Source organism: Maniola jurtina, chromosome 21, assembly GCF_905333055.1.
Source record: "Maniola jurtina chromosome 21, ilManJurt1.1, whole genome shotgun sequence".
Classification (NCBI taxonomy): domain Eukaryota; kingdom Metazoa; phylum Arthropoda; class Insecta; order Lepidoptera; family Nymphalidae; genus Maniola; species Maniola jurtina.
In genome coordinates, this window is record NC_060049.1 from 1,896,863 (window position 1) to 1,917,775 (window position 20,913).

The window sequence follows — 20,913 nt, forward strand, 5'->3', positions numbered from 1 at the left end:
GAAAGGGTAGTCAATCATGCGCATGAAAGGGATACGGCTACGACAGAGCGATTTATGGCAATAGAAGAACGCCGGATTGAGGTGGACCGCCGCAATTCGTTGCTGATTGAAAGGGTAGTCAATCATGCGCATGAAAGGGATACGGCTACGACAGAGCGATTTATGGCAATAGAAGAACGCCGGATTGAGGTGGACCGCCGCAATTCGTTGCTGATTGAAAGGGTAGTCAATCATGCGCATGAAAGGGATACGGCTACGACAGAGCGATTTATGGCAATAGAAGAACGCCGGATTGAGGTGGACCGCCGCAATTCGTTGCTGATTGAAAGGGTAGTCAATCATGCGCATGAAAGGGATACGGCTACGACAGAGCGATTTATGGCAATAGAAGAACGCCGGATTGAGGTGGACCGCCGCAATTCGTTGCTGATTGAAAGGGTAGTCAATCATGCGCATGAAAGGGATACGGCTACGACAGAGCGATTTATGGCAATAGAAGAACGCCGGATTGAGGTGGACCGCCGCAATTCGTTGCTGATTGAAAGGGTAGTCAATCATGCGCATGAAAAGGATACGGCTACGACAGAGCGATTTATGGCAATAGAAGAACGCCGGATTGAGGTGGACCGCCGCAATTCGTTGCTGATTGAAAGGGTAGTCAATCATGCGCATGAAAGGGATACGGCTACGACAGAGCGATTTATGGCAATAGAAGAACGCCGGATTGAGGTGGACCGCCGCAATTCGTTGCTGATTGAAAGGGTAGTCAATCAGGCGCATGAAAGGGATACGGCTACGACAGAGCGATTTATGGCAATAGAAGAACGCCGGATTGAGGTGGACCGCCGCAATTCGTTGCTGATTGAAAGGGTAGTCAATCATGCGCATGAAAGGGATACGGCTACGACAGAGCGATTTATGGCAATAGAGGAACGCCGGATTGAGGTGGACCGCCGCAATTCGTTGCTGATTGAAAGGGTAGTCAATCATGCGCATGAAAGGGATACGGCTACGACAGAGCGATTTATGGCAATAGAAGAACGCCGGATTGAGGTGGACCGCCGCAATTCGTTGCTGATTGAAAGGGTAGTCAATCATGCGCATGAAAGGGATACGGCTACGACAGAGCGATTTATGGCAATAGAAGAACGCCGGATTGAGGTGGACCGCCGCAATTCGTTGCTGATTGAAAGGGTAGTCAATCATGCGCATGAAAGGGATACGGCTACGACAGAGCGATTTATGGCAATAGAAGAACGCCGGATTGAGGTGGACCGCCGCAATTCGTTGCTGATTGAAAGGGTAGTCAATCATGCGCATGAAAGGGATACGGCTACGACAGAGCGATTTATGGCAATAGAAGAACGCCGGATTGAGGTGGACCGCCGCAATTCGTTGCTGATTGAAAGGGTAGTCAATCATGCGCATGAAAGGGATACGGCTACGACAGAGCGATTTATGGCAATAGAAGAACGCCGGATTGAGGTGGACCGCCGCAATTCGTTGCTGATTGAAAGGGTAGTCAATCAGGCGCATGAAAGGGATACGGCTACGACAGAGCGATTTATGGCAATAGAAGAACGCCGGATTGAGGTGGACCGCCGCAATTCGTTGCTGATTGAAAGGGTAGTCAATCATGCGCATGAAAGGGATACGGCTACGACAGAGCGATTTATGGCAATAGAGGAACGCCGGATTGAGGTGGACCGCCGCAATTCGTTGCTGATTGAAAGGGTAGTCAATCATGCGCATGAAAGGGATACGGCTACGACAGAGCGATTTATGGCAATAGAAGAACGCCGGATTGAGGTGGACCGCCGCAATTCGTTGCTGATTGAAAGGGTAGTCAATCATGCGCATGAAAGGGATACGGCTACGACAGAGCGATTTATGGCAATAGAAGAACGCCGGATTGAGGTGGACCGCCGCAATTCGTTGCTGATTGAAAGGGTAGTCAATCATGCGCATGAAAGGGATACGGCTACGACAGAGCGATTTATGGCAATAGAAGAACGCCGGATTGAGGTGGACCGCCGCAATTCGTTGGCATTGCAGGCGATCGGGGAGGTAGTTCAGTCAATATGTAAGGAATAATTAGATGCCCTCCGAAAAAAGACCTACCGTAATTTGACATAATGTATCGTTAGGGGGGCATGTCAAGAGGTCACAGGAAAAATAAAAAGGTCGCGCTGATTGCTGATTTTGAGAAATTCAAAAATGAATAAAAAAAAATTGAAATGCTTTTTTCTTGGAAACTATTGGTTTTAGGAAAAAGTTTTTTAAATAAAAAATGTAGAGGGCATTGCGAACTACATTTTTTTGTCATTGGAGTGACGTCATCCGACTTGAAATACAAAAAGTAGAGGGCGCTAATGGATCAAAAAAGTGTTTCAATGCTATTTTCGATAGGAAAAAATGATTTTTTTATGATAATGTAAATTGGAAAGCTGTTTGTCACAAAATTAACTACAACTTTTATTTAAACAAAATTTTTATAAGACTTACCGTTTTCGAGCTGGAACTTGTCGAAGTGTACAAATTGTACATTATGTACCGTGCCGTTGCACAGTTCTCATGCCATTCAGTTTTTATCTTTTTTTTAATTCAAATGAAATAGCAGTAATTGTTTTCTTACTTTTTTATCAAAAAAATTTAACTTTTGTTTAACAAAAATTTGAACTTAGGTGAATTTATCTATGTTTTGCATCTCACAAGGAGTCCTCCATTTACGACTCTGCTACAATCATCGGAGAAGACATCGACCTTCTAGTTTTGCTCGTCGCGTTACACAAAGAAGGACAAGACAATGTGTACTTCAAAAAACCGCAACATGGAACCACTCCCGAACGCGTCTACTCGACCAAATCCTTCAACTATCCGGACTTAATTCCTTATTTACTTTTCATTCATGCCTTCAATGGTTGTGATACGACTTCTGCTCCATTTTCGCAAGGAAAACACAAATTCATCACAGTTCTTCAGAATAACAAGGTTCTACAAACTTCTGTAAACACACCATTTAGCAGCACTAACTTGATCGAAGCTGCAGGACAAGAGATGTTTACAGCTGTATACAGTGATGCCAAATCCAGAAAGTCAGGTTGTACAACTTCAGAAAATTCAACTACCACACCTGCAGATGTTGGAAGCAAAGCAGAAGAACTTGCTTTACTTCGCTTCCACAAATTTACTCAGTCTATGACAAAAACAAAAGTGAATTTGAGTGCTCTACCACCTTCGGTTGATGCAGCAAACTATCACAGCCGTCGAGTTTACCTTCAAGTCCAAGCGTGGTGGGGCAACGATCATGAACCTTAAAATTGGGGATGGAAGGAAACTTCTCAAGGACTGGTTCCAATAAGGACAGTGAAGGACCCAGCACCAGATGAACTTATGAAGCTCATTTCCTGTAGTTGTGATACGAGCAATTGTGGAAAAGCTTGTGGATGTAGGAAGGCGGGACTCCACTGCTCCATTGCTTGTAAACACTGCAGCGGGGAAAGTTGTAGTAACACACCCCAAATCGAAGAAGATGAAATTTTTTTCGACGATGATGATTTGGATTTTCCTTCTCAAGTCGTTCACTGGAATCCGCACAGAATCAGCACCAAGGATGACCACAGAGCAGTAACAGACGCAGAATCAGTGAGTGAAACATCGACCAAACAAATAAGAAGTGACTCCCCAGACCAACAACCAAGGAGAAAGAGGATTCGACGTACGACAAAATAATGAGCAACGTTGCTATGATTATAATAAAATGAAATACTGAAATAAAATGTACAGTTACTTTTATTGCTTCCATAACCTCCAATGATCTATAACTTAGCTAAAAACTTCACTTGAGATTATATGAAATTTATTTTATTTAAGAGGGCTCTCTCCGTCACTCGTTTCCACTCGTTTCATACAATCGTAGTTCCAATTTCATTTGAATATTAAGCAACCTAAGTCCATGAAATTTTGTAGACATATTCTAGAACTTAATATCTATGTCTGTGGTTTTCCAGATTTCTGTTAAAATATTCGGTTTCAAAGTTACGCGGTCTTAAAATTTTCATACAAATCTTGGAGCCCCTGTAATTTTAAAACTGCATATTTTTAGAAAAATCTAAAACACCACAGACACAGATATTAGTTTCTAGAATATGTCTGCAAAAGGAGATCATTCTAGCTCCATACATTTTTGGGCCTTTTCTGAAAGTGCCGGCCAACGAAAAAAAATGGTACGGATCGTTAGAACTAGCCATTTGGAGTAATAGTTAATATGGCAGAAAAGTTGTAGGATTGCTCTGAACCAAGTTATACAAGGTCGAAGATTCGTCATTTTCATACATTTTATTGATTTCTAAAAGTGCTTGGAAACACAAAATAATGTTAGATATTGTTAGAACTAATGATTTGAAGCAATTTTCATTATGACCCGAAGGCTGTGGGGCCATTATACATATGTCGTGTTATACAAGATATACAAAAAATTAATATACTTTGTATAATTAATTGCAACCGATTTTATGATTTTGTTACTGTTCTGATTGTTTTATACGAATTTGAATACACGTACAATTATTTTGACTCCCACGAAGTGCTGGATCAGCTGCAATGTGGACAAAATTCGTTTATACATACCTGGATTGTATGCGGCCTGGTATACTTTTTGCAATTCACGAAGTCGAGTGAGCTTTACTCGTGGTTGAACGTGTATATGTACATTGCTGTAGTGTGCGTGTCTGACGGAGCGGTCAGTTGCGACCGAGCCGTCGCCACGGTCACTTGTGCTTGTTGTTTCCACGACGCTTATTACCACGAAGTACTGTCAGCATGTCAAAACGCAAAGTTGTTCATAGCGAGGTAAGGCATTTTTTATTTTGAATCGTTTTTTGATGAATTTTGAAATAGTTAATTTATATTTTGATCTGTCAGAAATAATAGACAGTAGAAGCCATTTTTCAAGAAAAGGTTTTTTGGCATGCAATAATTTTATAAGTGTTTTGGATATTTAATCGTATGTTTTATTATTTGTAGGGACGAGCAATTATCGCTAAAGTCTTTCACTTTCTTCAAGAAGAGTATAATTTTATGAAAGTGAATAACAGTGACAAATGTGATTTAAGTCCTTTGGCTAATGTACTTAAACGTACTGCGGAAGCAACTGGCGTCTCTGAGCGCACTGTAACTAGAATATTGAAAGAAGAAAAGGAGTTGCCGTCACCTTCCTCCAAGTTCACTTCACCCATGAAAAAACGACGTAAGAGAGACAGCAAATTCATGTTGGACAATATGCATAGAGAAGTAATTCGAACTACTATACAAAATTTTCACATTTCACACAAACAAGTACCAACTTTAGCAAAACTTCAGTCAGTTTTGAGAGAAAAAATTGGTTTTGACGGATGTTTGAGCACTTTACGCTCTTTGCTCATAGAAATGGGCTACAAATGGAAAAAAATTGATAACAACCGCAAATCATTACAAGAAAGGCACGAAATACAATTATGGCGTTTTAATTTTTTGAAAAAAATTAATCAATATCGTTCAGAAGGCCGTCATATCGTATATACCGATGAAACGTATGTGCTTACTTCTCATGTACGACAAAACACCTGGTGTCTAAAAAGCAAAGATCCAACAAAAAAAGACACGTCTTTTTCAAAGAAGTTGAGTACGGGCAGCCGTTTCATTATAGTACATGCAGGCAACAGTAGTGGTTTTATTAAAGATGCTTCTTTAGTATACAAAGCGGCATCCACAACTGGAGATTATCACTCCAACATGAATTTTGACAATTATGTCAAGTGGCTTAATGAAAAGCTTCTGCCAAATATTCCAGAAAAGTCAGTTATTGTGATGGATAACGCATCTTATCACAACACCCGAAGCAGTAAAATACCTACATCAAATTCTTGTAAGAGTGACATGAAAAAGTGGCTGATGGAAAACAATATTCCGTTTGATGAACGGTCGCGCAATATAGAACTGTATGATTTAATTAAAAAAAATAAAGAGCGTTTTGTAACGTATAAAATTGACGAGATAATAAAAAGCAAGGGTTGCGAAATATTGCGATTGCCTCCCTATCATCCCGAGTTAAACGCGATAGAAACCCAAGTAACAAAAAGTGGTCTTGTAGTGGTTCCGGAGCCAGGTCTATAACAGGCTAGTAAAAGTTTATAACCACAGAAAAGGGCCCATTTTATACGCGTACTTTTGCTAATAAAACACTCATAGTAGACTTGGCGAGCACCACTTAGATCAATAATACACTTATAGTTGGACTACGCAGAACTATTTGCTCCTGCGAAGCCAGCTATGAGCATCTAACAGAACCAGCCACCACGACTTAAGCCCATAATACACTTATAGTTAGACTCCGGAGAACCATTTGCTCCCGCGAAGCTCACTATTAGCATTTAATAGAACCAGACAGGCGTGTAACGTACTCCGCGCTTCTATTACTAGCTACTTCAAACATTTGTGAATTGTTATTGTGTTATGTTGTGCGGTCGTGGAGAAAAATAAAAAAAATAAAAGGTAAGTTCATCTATTATATATAAAATATATTAATAAGTATTTCGCACGAAATATTATACGTGCATACGTGTGTGCACGGCAAACGCGTAAGTATTTTCGGTGAAGTATATTGTGTTTTACATCTCAATTTTTGTTCGCCTTTTGAACACGGCGTATTTACAAAGTTGTGTTTAAAAATAATATTAGTCCTAACAGCATTGTCGCGCCATATTGTGACGAATTAGAGTTCCGCACACAAATGTCTTAAATGCTTGCTAAACTAAGAGTTTATTATTTTTATGTTTTAGTTGTGACTTGGATCGAACTACTATGGTCATATTTCTAGACGTAGACCGTTTTTTGACTAAAAATGATATCCGAGCCTTAAAAACTGCGAGATGGCCTTGGATTGAAACTCATTTCTTGTTATCTCGCAATTGCCATGGTTGTGGCAAGAGAGTTTCAACATATTCTGGAGAAAGGCCAGTTCATATTGTTTTGAAGGAAGAACACATAAAATTATTGTTAAACGAAAAAAATTTTTGGTGTGAAAATTGCAACTTCGCCGTTTATGACCATTTCACTAGTGACGAATGTGAACTAGGTAATTAATTTTATTACTTCATTTCATAAATATTTTTTAAAGATTGTAATTGCTGCTTGGTGGAAATCATCCGTAAATATACTAGATAAGTATTTCTAGGGTTTAACCTGTGGTATAACTGCGGGGAATCCCTGTGTTATGTAGGTAATGTTTGAACTGAAGTTAGCCGCGCGCGCGGGATAGCTGGCGCGGCGCTCGCTCGCCAGTCGCATGCCGCGTGCGTGTCTGTTCTTGTTCAGTAAGCTCTTAGTTAGCTGTGCTAATGTGATGACGGCGGACGTGCGTGAATAATATTGAGCAATAATTTTTCGTTTACATCACAAAGGTTGATGTTATGCACTGCTTACTTAACCTGTTCATCTGACGCCCACTAGCACCAAAGATAAACCACCGGCGCCGGTTAACCGAACTTTGACAACATCATACCATAGGAACATATTTTGGGATAAGTATTGGTGCAGGTGGGAACTAAGGACTAAAATTTCAATTGTTCTTGCATCTTGACTCATGACGCCTTGCGTACCTGAACCGGTGCTTTTCTTAGTGCTTACGTTCGTCCCTAATATTCTACCTACAGTAGAACTCCAATTATCCGAACTCCGACTATCCGAATCGCCGATTATCCGAATCACAAAAAATTGTCCAAAAAAAGTCTAAGTGCGCTATTATTCTTCCCCCCGCGAAGCCAGTGTTTGCGCGTCAAGTCTTGACTTGACTTGTCTTAACTTGCCGTTGTGCCTACACTGACTTCCCCCCGCGAGGTCGGTGTAGGCACGGCGGCAAGTTAAGACAAGTTCCGGCGCATTGCAGTCACGGCGCACCTGTCATTGTTTGTTTTGATTAGCCAGTGTGCTATTGACCTTGCTCCAGGACGCTACTCTTTCGCTACGGCTTACTTTTGTTTGTGCGTGTACAATACTGTATTGTTTTTATACCATGGCTTCGAAAAGAAAACGTGTTGTGCTATCGTTAGCGGACAAACTGAAAATTATAGAGCAACTCGATAAAGGTGTAACGGGTAAGAAGTTGTCTGAGATTTATGATGTTGGACAAGCAACAATTTCTGACATTAAAAACAGTAAGTCAACACTTTTAAACTTTGTTTCGGTGCTTGAAAATGAAGATGGAAGTTCCTCCAGGAAAACAATGAAGTCAGCAACCAACAAAAATTTGGAAGATGCCGTGTTTAAATGGTTTTTGCAGCAACGTTCTATGGGAAATCCGATTTCAGGTCCAATCCTTTGTGAAAAAGCCAAAATCTTAGCAGAAAAGCTTGGTTATTCATCTTTTAAGGCTAGTAACGGCTGGCTAAGGAATTTTAAATTCAGGCATGGTGTACGCGAGTTAGATTTGGCTGGTGAGAAGCTTTCAGCAGACTCTGCAGCTGCTGAAAATTTTATTGAAAAATTTAAAACTGCATCAGAATCCTATGATCCGGAGTTTGTTTATAATGCCGATGAAACTGGCCTTGTTTGGAAAGCATTACCAAAAACCACTTTGGCTTCTAAAAGGGAATCTAGTGCCCCTGGACATAAGGTCAGTAAAGAACGTGTTACAGTGCTTAACTGTGCCAACTCCACTGGAAATCATAAACTGCCACTTCTTTTGATAGGAAAGTCAAGAAATCCAAGAGCATTTAAAAACGTAAAAAAACTTCCACTCTTCTACAAAAGTCAACCCAAGGCCTGGATGACTGCAGCTTTGTTTACCGAATGGTATGATGAAGTGTTTATTCCTGAAGTGAAAAAGCACCAAAAATCGGTGGGAAAAGAAGGCAGTAAGGTGCTTTTAATTGTTGATAACGCACCCACTCATCCTACAGCAGAACTGTTGGAAAGAGAGAATGGGCAGTTTAAAACGACGTTTTTGCCTCCCAATGTTACAAGTTTGCTGCAACCCATGGACCAGTCTGTTATTGAAACAATGAAGCGCCATTACAGAAGGCAACTGCTGAGAAAACTGCTGATCGAAGGTGCTGAAGATGAAGAATTGGTTTTGGCAAATCATAGCAAAATAAATTTAAAGGACTGCTGTTACATGGTAGCGGAAGCTTGGAGTTTGGTTACGGCAGTGACGCTAAGACGTGCGTGGAATAAACTGAAAGGCCTACCGTCTGAGAAGAACAAAAAAAAAGAATCTGAAGAAAATGAGAAACAAGAATATGGAGAGGATGATGATGATGAAGATGCGTTGTCACTAGAGGAAATAAGAAAAATGATTGTAAAAATTCCTGGTTGTACAGAAGTAAGTGCTGAAGATGTAGGAGAGTGGATGGCTTGTGACACGTCTGACCCTGGTTTTCAAATTCTCAATGACGGTGAAATTGTTGTAAGTGTGAGAGAAGATGTTGAAGTGGAAGAAGAACTTTCTGCTGATGTTGAAGTAGACGCTGGACCATCAGCTAGTGAAGCATTTGCCGGCCTCGAGACTGCTTTGAAGTGGATGGAGCGTCAGCCCGAGTGTGACCACTTGCAACTGCTTACCGTCAAGCGAATGCGTGACCTGGCTGCCCGAAAACGGTTGAAGACCGCAAAACAGCTTACATTAACGGAGATGTTTAAAAAACAATGATTTTTATTTCTAAACTTGTACATAAGTACATTTTATTTATATTTAAAACATGTGAAAATTTCATGTTTCTTTCATTTAATTCAATAAAAAAATAGTGCAATATCAAAACGTAGCTTTTATTCTCTCCAATGGCAATTTTTTTTAAAAAAATCCGATTATCCGAATATTTGATTATCCGAATGGGTCCCGGTCCCCATTAATTCGGATAATTGGAGTTCTACTGTATATCGTTTAAGCAAAATTGTATTACGTGCAAATTAACTTGTGTGCGTTTCACAAGTGAGCTCTCTTTTCGTTATGTTGGCAGCATGCGAAATTGTTCGAAAATAATCCGTAGGCTCATGTAATAAGGACGTTCATTAAAGAATGGGCATAAGGACGTCCTTATTGCATCTCCATACAGATTATTTTTGGACAATTCGCAATGCTGCCAATATAACGGAGCTCTATGTAAACTATTGCATCTGTCTCCGTAAGTTCGTTCGGTTTGTTTCTTATGGTTTGATGTATTATAAAATGTATTTATAGTTACATGTATTTTTTTACAGATTCCTGCCATGCCTTTCTCAGTAGTGCAAACAATTTAAAAAGGCGAATTAAGATTAACGGCCGTACCAGATCTGTGGGTGCATAATAAATTACTTTTTTGGCCAAAGAAGTCAGCAGATAAATTAAGGAGGCAGGAAAATAGTTCACCTGATGCTTCTTGGGAAATCATGTCATGTGATGTAAAAAGAAAAAATCTTAAAACATTTCAAGAGGCACAGGATGAAATTGATACAATGAGTGACAAATCAGATACTGAAACTGACGAAGGAGATACGAACCGTCGATCATTACGCAAGGAAAAATATCCCTTGCCAGATAAATCTTTCAACGAATTGGCGAAGACTTTAACAGATGTAAGTATCATCCATCATCCAAGTTACCAGTTCCTATACCAGTTCTAGAACCACTAGATGCCACGTTTGACACATATTGCGAGGGTTATTAGGTATTATATGATAGAACAATAAAATTTATAAATTTATATGTATCACCCATTATTGGTGAGAGGTGGTCAGCCTTTCGCCTATTATACAGCAGTACCCTTATATCCCACTTACAGACTCAATCATCTTGGTGAAAGAATTGTGTATCCTGCGTTGGTGGACCTTAAAGTAAATAAATAAATAAATAAAAATGTTATAATCATATTTTTTTTCAGAATCATAATCAAATGCTAAGTACCACAACACCAGTCACTCAAGTAGCCCAGAAATCCCAAGAAGACACAAATTGCTGTTTTGTGCCCCAAGACCAGATTGTTGGTACAGTCGAGGGCAATATTCCTGTCACAATTCCGGAATCGAATTTCCTCTTTTATACACATACAGAACCGGAAATTTCAACACCAACTAACGAGATTGAAGCTATTAAGGAGAGCATAGCAACCATTATAGCCAATCAAAATTCCTTACATGAAATCCAAACTAATATGTGTGTAAAGATCTCAGAAATACAAACAGAGCTAAGATCATTCATAAAAATGAGCGTATCACAAAAAAGAGTTGACGAAGAGCCAACTCTAATAAAAAATATCAAAGACCTTGAGGAATTTGAAAAAAATCTATCAAATAGAACATTCAAAGATAACATGTTGATGAAATTTGTCGGTGTGTGTTCTAAAGGTTTGGGCAAAGGCGGCGTAAATGCCTACCACTTGGTCGATTCTTTGTTTGAAAGAAATTTTCTTAAGCAATGTACGTGGACTGGCTTTTCCAAGAAAGAAGCAGTAAAAATATGTTTTAAAGCGTTTACGAGAACGATTTCTCTTTTTTTTGATATTATCCACGCAACAGATGAAAGTTTTACAAAAGTGGACTGCGATAAATTTTTTAAAACTATTTTGAAAAATGCTCATAAACGCAGCGAAAGCAATCAGAGGATGTCGGCTCCAAAAGTTAGAGTAATAAAGAGAAAAAGGACAGCAAAAACTCTTCCAATAGATGTGCCGATTGAGAATGTTAACGGAGAGGGCTCCGGTCAAAACAGCGTCGAGACTCCCGATTTAAACAATGAAGAGAGATCTGACCAAAATGATGTTGAGATTTTCTATCAAAGTGATGAAGAGAGGCCTGATAAAACGACGAAGGGATGTCCGACTAATTGAGTACGTAGTTAATGTTTTCATATAATGTTTACACACCTACATTTGGTAACTCGATTCATTTTTTGTCGCTGATTTTTGAATAATCCTAGATTAGGTGGGAATAATTAATTATTGATGGTGATATTACTTAACAAGAGGTTAAGTTTTCATAGTTGTTATTTCTAAGTTTATTTTAAAGTTCCTTTGGTAGCTAAGACTTGTTGGTTGAATAAAAGAGCACCTATTTAACTAAACGTGAAAAAAGTGATTTTTGATGTACCTATATAACAAAATTTTGTATTGTAGTACTTATACCTAAAATTAAAAAGCAAACAAGCTATGTAGAAAATAGTAGTACCAATAGTAAAAGCTGTTTGTATTGATGAATGCTATCATCTGCTTATGGGATCAAAACCTTCGAAACGGGTTGGAAGATTTTTGTGTGGAGCCTGAGGGGTTGCGTCCCACCTACAACTTTTCTTGTGAAAAGTCGTAGCCATTGATGGAACTTCCATAAATCGATAGATTGTTTCAATACGAATCGAAACTGAAGAGTGATAAAATCTCTTAAAGTGTCACATTTCCGAGATACAGGCCATCAAACGTTCTAATATTGGAGTTTTGAAACTTTTGACAGCCTTTACCTTGGAAATGTGAGATTTTATCACTCTTTAGTTTCAATTTGTATTAAAGCGAACTATCGAGTTATGGAAGTTCCATCAATGGCTGCGACTTTTCACAAAAAAGTTGTAGGTAGGCCGGGCCCAACCTAGGCCAAATGCTGTTTTTACCATAGTTTTGTATATTTTTTTTAATTTGTTGGAATTGTGAGTTTTGTTCATTAATTTTTAAGCACATAATTTTTTAATGTTAAATTTTTTAACTTTTTTTGTTTAACCTACAACTATAGAGTATTTCGTTAGCATAACTTAGTAATCTGACGAATTTTGGCTATTAATTTTAAAGTCACGTTTGGTTAGTCAAAAATTATATTTATTTTTATCTATATGTAAGCATAAATAAAGGAAAGGAAGTATTTGATACACAAGATACTGAAGGACTTGTAATTGTGATAAATGATTGTGACTGTTTCTTGTCAATATGCTAAAGGAAAGGAACGTGATTACCTCATTGATTATACCTTTTAAGATTGATTTTGGTCTCGCTTTAAGATTATTGTAATAAAAAAAATTGTTATTGAAATAATAAAACTTTAATTTTGATTATTACAGACTTTTATTATGTTCACTTACAGAGTATGTAACAAAGGTATGAAAAACATTTTCCTACCATACAAAATACTCACCATTTTACACTTAATAATTGAAATTTTGAAAATATCGGCCTCTCTGTTGCGATGTAATTCATCATTATCACACTGATAAATGTTTAAAAAAGAAGATTTTAGTGGCTTTTCAAATGCATCTTGAGTTTGTTGCACAACAAAACCACGTATTTCTATATCTTGCTCCTGGGTCTGACTATTGTTTTTAATATAAAATGATATGAATTCAACCAAGTGATTATCATTAGTGAGAAACCATTTGTCTTGTTTCTTTTTTGATAATGTAAATGAATTTAAACATAAAACATTTTTCTTTATAACTGGACATTTGTTGTTCTCTGTTGTTAGACTATTTAACTCAACTAAATCCCTTTCAATGATTCTCCTTGCAATTTGACGTAGTGGCTTTTTTCCATGTCTTACCATATGCTTCAAATGTTGAAGTTTATTTTCGAATTCGTAGGCATTAAAATTTTGCAGAGTCCCGAATTTTTTAACCTCGTCAACTAAATGTGAGAGATTGTGAATGTTACTTGTCACATAGTCTTTACCGTATATTCTTTTGAACTGTTCTGTAAAATGTGCCAACATTTCTTCAGCAATCTGAAGGAATTTAAAATGTTTTTCGATCGAACAGATTGTGATAGCACAAAAGAAATGCATGAAATGTGTATAAGCTTCTTCTTTTAAGACCTCCTTAAGAATCACCAAGCTAAGGTAGTAAAGAAAACTACGAAACTCTGAACCTTTCCAGTGTTTTAAAATGTCCAGTGATCTAACTGACCGATGTATTTCTGTAGGCATTTCACAATCATTTAAGAAATTGTCAACTTTAGCTATATCGCTAGCACTCCATTTAGTTAGATAAATACCAAAATTGCCATCACGCCATCCTATTAGTAATCTTTTCATAAGCCCCAGGTCAATGAGATGCAGCGAATCTGACACCGGAAAATCTTCAATCATATCAATGTTGAGTTTGAGTAACGGCGAGTCTAACTTGTGGTGTTGCCCGTATTTCTTTTTACGAAAGTCTTGGTCATTCCTTTTGGGGCAATTAAACTGGGGAAATGTCACAGTATTTGATTTGTGAGAGTATTCCCCGACCACCGTGCATTTAAGGCATCCATGTTTACTATTAAAGTTCGATACACCTGAAACAATTATATTGTTTTTAATTAGCTGAATTAGTTAATTAGCTGATAGTTTGAATGAATGAATGAATGAATGAATGAATGAATATACTTTTATTGCACACCACACAAATTATAAGAACAGACAAAAAGAGCTTAATAACTAGTATCTACTATATGTTTCTATACTATGTAATTAGTGAAATAAAAACCTTTTATCATAGCTCTTGCAGGTGAATCGCAAATGAATGCTCCTAATTTGACATGTATTATTTTTTCTCTTTGTGATTTGTCTGTTATTTTAAGTCCCTCTTGAAGTTGCTGCATTTCTGTTACAAAAGGTCCCAAAAAAGTGTCAAGATCTTTAGGCTTTCCATCACCAGCATAGATACCTATGAAAAAAGCAAACATTGTCATCTAAGATTTTCATTATTTTGTCTACGAAGCTGACGTAACAGGTACTTACCTACGACAAAAGGCGGCAGTGGAATTTCAGATACTGAACATAAAATGGGCCAAAACTGGTACTTAGAACTTTTAAACACTGGAAGGCCGTCAATGTTTATTTTTAAAGAAATTTTATCAGGTGGGACAGAGAGCTCTTCAACAATATTTTTTAAACATTTTTTCAGACCATTATGCCAATATTCCCCTGGAGCTGAACAAATAATATCCACATTTGCCTTGTTTGTTTGTAGAAGAGTTCGTGCGTCATTAGGGAGGATATTTTTCAACTTTATATTTAAAATTTTTAATAATGAATTTAACGCCACATGTGGAATATTGTGTTCTACTGCCCATTTACTAAGGTTACTACGTAGTTTATTATTCTCCTCGTATGTTGAATAGCAGTCATCTTCATCTTCCTGCTCAGAATCAGAGTTGTCACAAATATATTCCTCGTCATCGTCCGAGTCTAAATCACTTGTTGTGGGTAAAACCTTGTTTTGTACCGAAACGCCACTACTAACTCCTGGACTAATATCTTGAAAATTATTATTTCGTCCGGAACCCTCACCATCTTCTACAGAACGTTCTTGGCTCGATGTAAATCTAGTACTCGGCACACTTATCATTTGTTGGTATGTTTTCTGCACTTTCCTTTTATATGAACCGCTTTTTTTTAACCGCTTCCATATGTTTATATCCATTTTTATAATAATTTAATAAAAACCCAATGACTCAAAAGAAATCAAAATGGCCGTGAAGATGCGATAAACATTAAAAGCAATTGTCTTCTTAAATGGACTTCACGAAGATATCTTTGGACACTAATAGTTTTACAAGAAACCTTTACATAGAAATTAAGACTATAACAGCATTCGAGAGTCCACAATAATACCACGTACGTTCTTAGAGGAAACCATTGTAGAATTCACTTATAATTGGCACGTAAAGTTGACTTATAAACCCCTACAAGGTCAAGTAACAAATGCAAATGGTTCTAAGTGTATTTAGTTCTATAAATTACTATTACTGGCTTAAGACACTTATAGCGGATTTATAATTACTTCTTGTAGACAATTATAAGTGTAACTTACTGGAGCAAGTTTTCTCAAGTGTATTTACACCTATACAACACTTTTATAGGCCTTCTTAGCCTTTACTGCGCCTATAATTTCGTTCTATACATGACTATAAGTCAACTTATAGGAACAGGTGTACTATAAACCTAAACGAACTCCGTGTAACCTGTTATAAGCTTGGTAGTAAAACCTGGAACCACTAAGAGAGAGGTACTAGTGCTGTGAGCCTGTAAACTGTGCACTACAGGAGAACTTTGTTACTTGGGAAATATCTGGGGTATTTTAAAAAATCGCATTGCCTCTAAAAACATAGCACAAAACATGACTGAAGTACAAAATTTAATTTTTGAGGGCTTGAACAGCATTGACAGCAACACTTGGCTCAATACCTGCAATCATGTAGAAAAAATTGAAAAAGAATACATGAAGTACTTTGATTCTGACTTTGAATTTGTTATTAATGTAGGTGAATCAAGTGACAGCGGTACTGATGAGTTTGAAAGTAATAGTGATAGTTTAAACGAAGATGATTGATTATCGAATTAAATTAACCTAGACAGTAATTTTGTGATTTTATTATTTTTATTATTTGCAACAAAAAATATTGTACAATAAATTATAGGATTTTTTTTTCATTTTTTTTATGCTAACCGTACCCGCTTTCTATCTCACGCACACTGTTACAAATATACAGATACGTGCTTACCACAAGTAAATCCCGCTCGACTTCGTGAATTGCAAGAACTGTAATACTAGGTGATCTCATCCAGCCATCTCCCAAACTTCTGCCACTGGGATATCTCCGGCGAGCTCTGGGATGAATGCACCATTTGGTTATAAGTACTGTTCACCATAGTAACTACGGGCTTGCTTCAGTCGATAGCTGCTAGGAAAGTCATTGAACGGAGGATGTTGGCTTCTATAGCCTGGAAATGAGCTCTCCTTCTATTATAATTACATATTGTTTGTGATAACAAGTTCTGCTGAACTGTTTTGCTCACTGGCCGTTCATGGATTACGTCAAGAAAATCACGTGCATGCACGTTGTTGTCTATCAGAACATGATAGCCGTTCAGCAATGCTGACAAAATCCTGAAATAATCGATCATGTTACTTAATGTCCGGTTACAAATCCTGAATAACCCTGAGTAAATAAAAATCTCTTCCAAAGCGGTCGTCAATCCATTACATTATCTAGCAGCAAATCGTAAAAAGTCTAGATTTATTGGCTTCGTCAGTAGTTAGCTGGGTTTTCACTGATGTTTTGTTACTGGCATTTGTGCCACATAACCGCACACCTCAAGAAAGAAAGATTACCTTAAGATTGTTTATGGTATCTCTAAAACCATGGACTAAGATAAAAATCCAGTAAAAATCTTCTATATCATTTAAGGTATCATTTGAAATCTAGGCATTGTAAGTTGCTGCAGCGTATAGATTATTGTTCCATCGCAACAAATATAAAGGCTTTTAGTGCTTTCGGAACTTGTGGCTAGGGTATGATTTTCACTGAAAAAAGTAATTAGTGCTTTTCTGAAGATATATGTATATTTGTGTGTTAGTTATAGTATGTTAGTATGTAAGTCTAATATGTAGAATTTACTATTATAAAAAAGGGAGATGTCGTATATTATACTCTATGGTATTAATGATTAGTGTGTGATGGAACGTAGGCGGTCTATGCTCTATGGGCAGATCGTCCATGATATAAGATTATTGATTAAACCAAGCATGTACAATGGTTACCGAGTTTTATTTAATAATCTAAATCTGATACACCTACCTAATTATTCCTTCAGCACCATCGATTTCAGCACACAATTTGAACGAAATCATGAAGCATATTTTGTCTATTTAGATGCCTCCAAGAAGAAAAGTCTCTGTGCGCCAATTCGAACTCTTGGTCGAGTTTGCAGAGACCCATCGCGATATTGCGATGGGTCGATACGCTGGAGGGCCTCTAGGGAACCAGGCTGCACGACAGGCCTGGCAAACCCTTGCCCTCCAGCTAAATGCAGTTGGGGAAGGGGTTTCAAAAAGCAGCGAACAATGGCGAAAAGTAAGTTATTACCTATTAGTATACAAAAAATATATCTAGTCATTTCATAGGTACATTATAGTTAAATAATTAAGTTGGTTGTCATAGGTACACAGCATGCTGCATGAGAGATTAAACTAATCATAATATTATGTCACCTTACATAGAACATTTGACCCTAAAATTAACCACAAGTAAACTCAGTCTTATAGGTACCTATTATTATGTTGATAGAAGAGTTTGAACAATACATTAAAAACTTATATCTCTCTTCTGTAGTACTGGATTGAACTAAAGGCGAAGATAAAAAATAAAGCGGCTGACTCTAGGAGGATGGCTAGGGGAACGGGTGGAGGGCCCAATAGGCTGCTACCTTTAACACCTATAGAAGAAAGGATCCTCTCCATTATAGGGAAGGTAGCAGTCGAAGGATTGGAGGGAATCCAAATTCCACTGAATGTTAGTTTGTCTTTTAATACTTATTGATAAATATTGTCCATAGTACCTAATTGTATTGCAGTCTTAAATATTGTGATATTTATTTTTATTCATCATTATTGTCATCAAGGTTAATTAATCTATATTATCATTTATATTTATCGTAATAGGTATATACTAAAAAGCTGTTATTGTCTAAAAGTACATATGCCCATACTTACAGTGTTATTTTGCATCTATAGAGTAGGCATGCAAGAATACTAAGAAGAGTATTAAAAACATGGCATTCAGTAAAACCACAGACACAGATACTAGTTTCTAGAGTGTGTACAACATTGAATTTGATCCAAATAAAAATCAAACATAAACTAAACATAATGGTTTGTGTGGGGTGCACTTCGGCTTGCTAACTTGAAGGTGACTTCATGCATTAACATTATTGCATATTGTATATTATACCTTTCTACATATCTCTATAATTTATGAATGGCTTAGTTTATTTCTATAAATATTTTGCAGGCTCCAACAACGAACATTATTGACAACACCTAATATTGATGGGCCAACCATTGAAATCATGGATCAGAGAGATTCTGAGAGAGGAGACAAGAGAAGTCTCATCTCTCAGAATCACTCAGTGGTCAACCAGTTGGTGGAGGACCACACTAGCCAGGCGGAAGAAGCCACAGAGCCAGCAGAGGACCGGGCCAGACAGCAGGACAGCCAAAATAGTAAGTATTAAGTTAGGTACCTATGTAAGTCTTTTTAGTTGGGTCTATAGAATGAGGCTATGTTTATTGAGAAAGATACAAATATTATTTACAAAATTCAACTCCCAAGGGGGTAAACTGGGAGTTTGAAATTTGTGTAGTCCATGCGGATGAAGTTGCAGGCATAAGCTAGTTATCTAGCAAAAATTAAATAGATTCAATATTTTTAAGACAAGCTACAACAGCCAGAAATTTAAGACCAAGTAAGTATTTAATTTATACCTAATCATACATCACTTCATATAGATAACACCTTCAATTCCCAGGGTGAAATAGCCATGGCCAAATGCCGATTGATAGACTTCACACAACATGGAGAACATTATGGAGACAGGCTTACATGGTTTAAATGGCATAAAGGTTTCCTCACGATTTTTCCCTTTAGCCTTAATGGTTTAAGCTTATAATAGCGCTTTAAAATCAAACCAAAAGTTATTTATTTCATGTAAGACAACTAGTATCTCTTATGCTATAGCATACAGTCGTGGCTCTATTATATTAAATTAAAATTAGGTAAAATTGTAAATATGTAATTATTTAGATAATACAAGTTATCACAGTCTATCTTTTATTTCAAATGTAGGTAGCTATGATTTTGTCAAGTAAGGCCTAAATATTAAATCATTTAACAATTAAAATTAAGCAAAGCAACTGCTGTATGTATTATTTAGTAAAAGTAAGAATCCTAAACGGTTTTCTAAAATAAAATAAGTTAATAACCTAACCTATACTTTCACTTCAATAGATAAAAGTAATAAATTACAAAAGAGGGTAGGTAGTAAACACAAGAAAAACCAACCAAGAATAATAAATAGTTAATCGTCTATTCAGATAACTTTCTTAAGCCTCGATGACACGGGGCGAGTTTACAAGCTGCTAGCGAACTCGCTGCCTTGTAACTTGTAAACTCGCCACGTGTCATCGAGCTTTTTCACAATCTGCTTTTGATTATCAGATTGTAAAAACGCTGCTTGAAAAATAGAAAGCCGGGCTAATTTACTCGCCATTCGCTGGCGTGTTGGCCTGTAAGCTAGTTAACTAGCCACGTGTCATCATCACTGCTAGTAAACTAGTTGCGAGCATCTGCGTTTTGGCAGTTAAAGCTAAAATGTCAAGAGAAGTAGTTCATGCGGGAGTAGTTATTTTAGCTCATATTATCAAGAATGATTTACAACGAAAACTAAAAAAAACGAGATGAATATGGTACTTCCAGTGGTTTATTGAGAGAGTTGAAGGACGACGATCCTATGGCTTATAGAAATATGTTGAGACTAAACAGTTCCAAATTTGATGCGTTACTGCAGATGGTAGATGGAATGCTCAAAAAAAAGATACGACAATGAGACCGGCAATACCAGTAACCACGAATTGGGAAATTACGTTACGTTATCTAGCCACGGGCGATTCTTTGAAGTCTTTAGAATACCTATTCAGAGTTCCGGAATCAACTATTTCGAAGTTTTTACCCGAAGTGCTAACAGCAATTTCTCGCGCCCTTCGACCGTTCATTGAGGTGAGTGAAAATTAATTTACTACAAAATTAAACACGAGTATTATTAAACAATGTATTTGACGACAATTTATGTCGTGTTTCCTCCAAATGAGTCATATAAAAGCAAAAGCAACATCCATTTTTTTCAGAATGTCAACTTTGAACGCAGTCTGTCAGTCTATGGCCATCTTTAAATGTTTGAATTATCAGATCCCTGTAAAACCAGCAACATCCCCTTTAAAAACGTCAATTTAAATAGAGGTTAGTAGCAAACACAGCAACATCCCAGATTGTTTACTGCAAAAACAGCAACTTCCCTCTCGACCAATCAAACGTCCCCATTACATGAGATTCAATATGGCGATTTTGCTTAACAACAACGCGAGTGTGCAAATTGAATTAGTGATTTAAATTA

At 37.4% G+C, this 20,913-nt stretch overlaps 5 protein-coding genes across 5 annotated transcripts; 4 read left to right on the plus strand and 1 right to left on the minus strand.

Annotated features, from left to right (window-relative positions):
- The first annotated feature begins 4,821 nt into the window (after window positions 1-4,821).
- LOC123876529 lies at window positions 4,822-6,153 on the plus strand. The gene is made up of 2 exons (XM_045922837.1): window positions 4,822-4,851; window positions 5,026-6,153. The coding sequence occupies exons 1-2, from the start codon at window positions 4,822-4,824 to the stop codon at window positions 6,151-6,153; spliced, it is 1,158 nt and encodes a 385-aa protein (XP_045778793.1).
- Window positions 6,154-7,691: 1,538 nt separating this feature from the next.
- Window positions 7,692-9,685, plus strand: LOC123876530 (jerky protein homolog-like). Its single transcript, XM_045922838.1, has one exon. The coding sequence runs from the start codon at window positions 8,051-8,053 to the stop codon at window positions 9,683-9,685; it is 1,635 nt and encodes a 544-aa protein (XP_045778794.1). The 5' UTR covers window positions 7,692-8,050.
- Window positions 9,686-10,277: 592 nt separating this feature from the next.
- On the plus strand, window positions 10,278-13,042 carry LOC123876351. The gene is made up of 2 exons (XM_045922579.1): window positions 10,278-10,587; window positions 10,893-13,042. The coding sequence occupies exons 1-2, from the start codon at window positions 10,402-10,404 to the stop codon at window positions 11,835-11,837; spliced, it is 1,131 nt and encodes a 376-aa protein (XP_045778535.1). The 5' UTR covers window positions 10,278-10,401; the 3' UTR covers window positions 11,838-13,042.
- On the minus strand, window positions 12,736-15,385 carry LOC123876531. The gene is made up of 4 exons (XM_045922839.1): window positions 14,701-15,385; window positions 14,447-14,626; window positions 13,123-14,255; window positions 12,736-12,753 (listed from the first exon to the last, which is right to left on the minus strand). The coding sequence occupies exons 1-4, from the start codon at window positions 15,383-15,385 to the stop codon at window positions 12,736-12,738; spliced, it is 2,016 nt and encodes a 671-aa protein (XP_045778795.1).
- A 2,190-nt stretch (window positions 15,386-17,575) lies between these two features.
- LOC123876532 lies at window positions 17,576-18,788 on the plus strand. Its single transcript, XM_045922840.1, has 3 exons — window positions 17,576-17,819; window positions 18,078-18,257; window positions 18,756-18,788. Exons 1-3 carry the CDS (start codon window positions 17,619-17,621, stop codon window positions 18,786-18,788), a joined length of 414 nt encoding a protein of 137 aa, XP_045778796.1. The 5' UTR covers window positions 17,576-17,618.
- The last annotated feature ends 2,125 nt before the right edge of the window (window positions 18,789-20,913 follow it).

Excerpts from the sequence above, each read along its gene's own strand:
- LOC123876529 (XM_045922837.1), top strand. The coding sequence starts at position 4,822 with ATGTCAAAACGCAAAGTTGTTCATAGCGAG. Across the intron at positions 4,852-5,025 it reads GCAAAGTTGTTCATAGCGAG|GGACGAGCAATTATCGCTAA; the intron begins GTAAGGCATTTT and ends TATTATTTGTAG.
- LOC123876532 (XM_045922840.1), top strand. The coding sequence starts at position 17,619 with ATGCCTCCAAGAAGAAAAGTCTCTGTGCGCCAATTCGAACTCTTGGTC. Across the intron at positions 17,820-18,077 it reads GCAGCGAACAATGGCGAAAA|TACTGGATTGAACTAAAGGC; the intron begins GTAAGTTATTAC and ends TCTCTTCTGTAG. Across the intron at positions 18,258-18,755 it reads GAATCCAAATTCCACTGAAT|GCTCCAACAACGAACATTAT; the intron begins GTTAGTTTGTCT and ends AATATTTTGCAG.
- LOC123876351 (XM_045922579.1), top strand. The coding sequence starts at position 10,402 with ATGTCATGTGATGTAAAAAGAAAAAATCTTAAAACATTTCAAGAGGCA. Across the intron at positions 10,588-10,892 it reads TGGCGAAGACTTTAACAGAT|AATCATAATCAAATGCTAAG; the intron begins GTAAGTATCATC and ends ATTTTTTTTCAG.
- LOC123876531 (XM_045922839.1), bottom strand. The coding sequence starts at position 15,385 with ATGGATATAAACATATGGAAGCGGTTAAAAAAAAGCGGTTCATATAAA. Across the intron at positions 14,627-14,700 it reads ACTGCCGCCTTTTGTCGTAG|GTATCTATGCTGGTGATGGA; the intron begins GTAAGTACCTGT and ends CTTTTTTCATAG. Across the intron at positions 14,256-14,446 it reads TGCAAGAGCTATGATAAAAG|GTGTATCGAACTTTAATAGT; the intron begins GTTTTTATTTCA and ends TAATTGTTTCAG.
- LOC123876530 (XM_045922838.1), top strand. The coding sequence starts at position 8,051 with ATGGCTTCGAAAAGAAAACGTGTTGTGCTATCGTTAGCGGACAAACTG.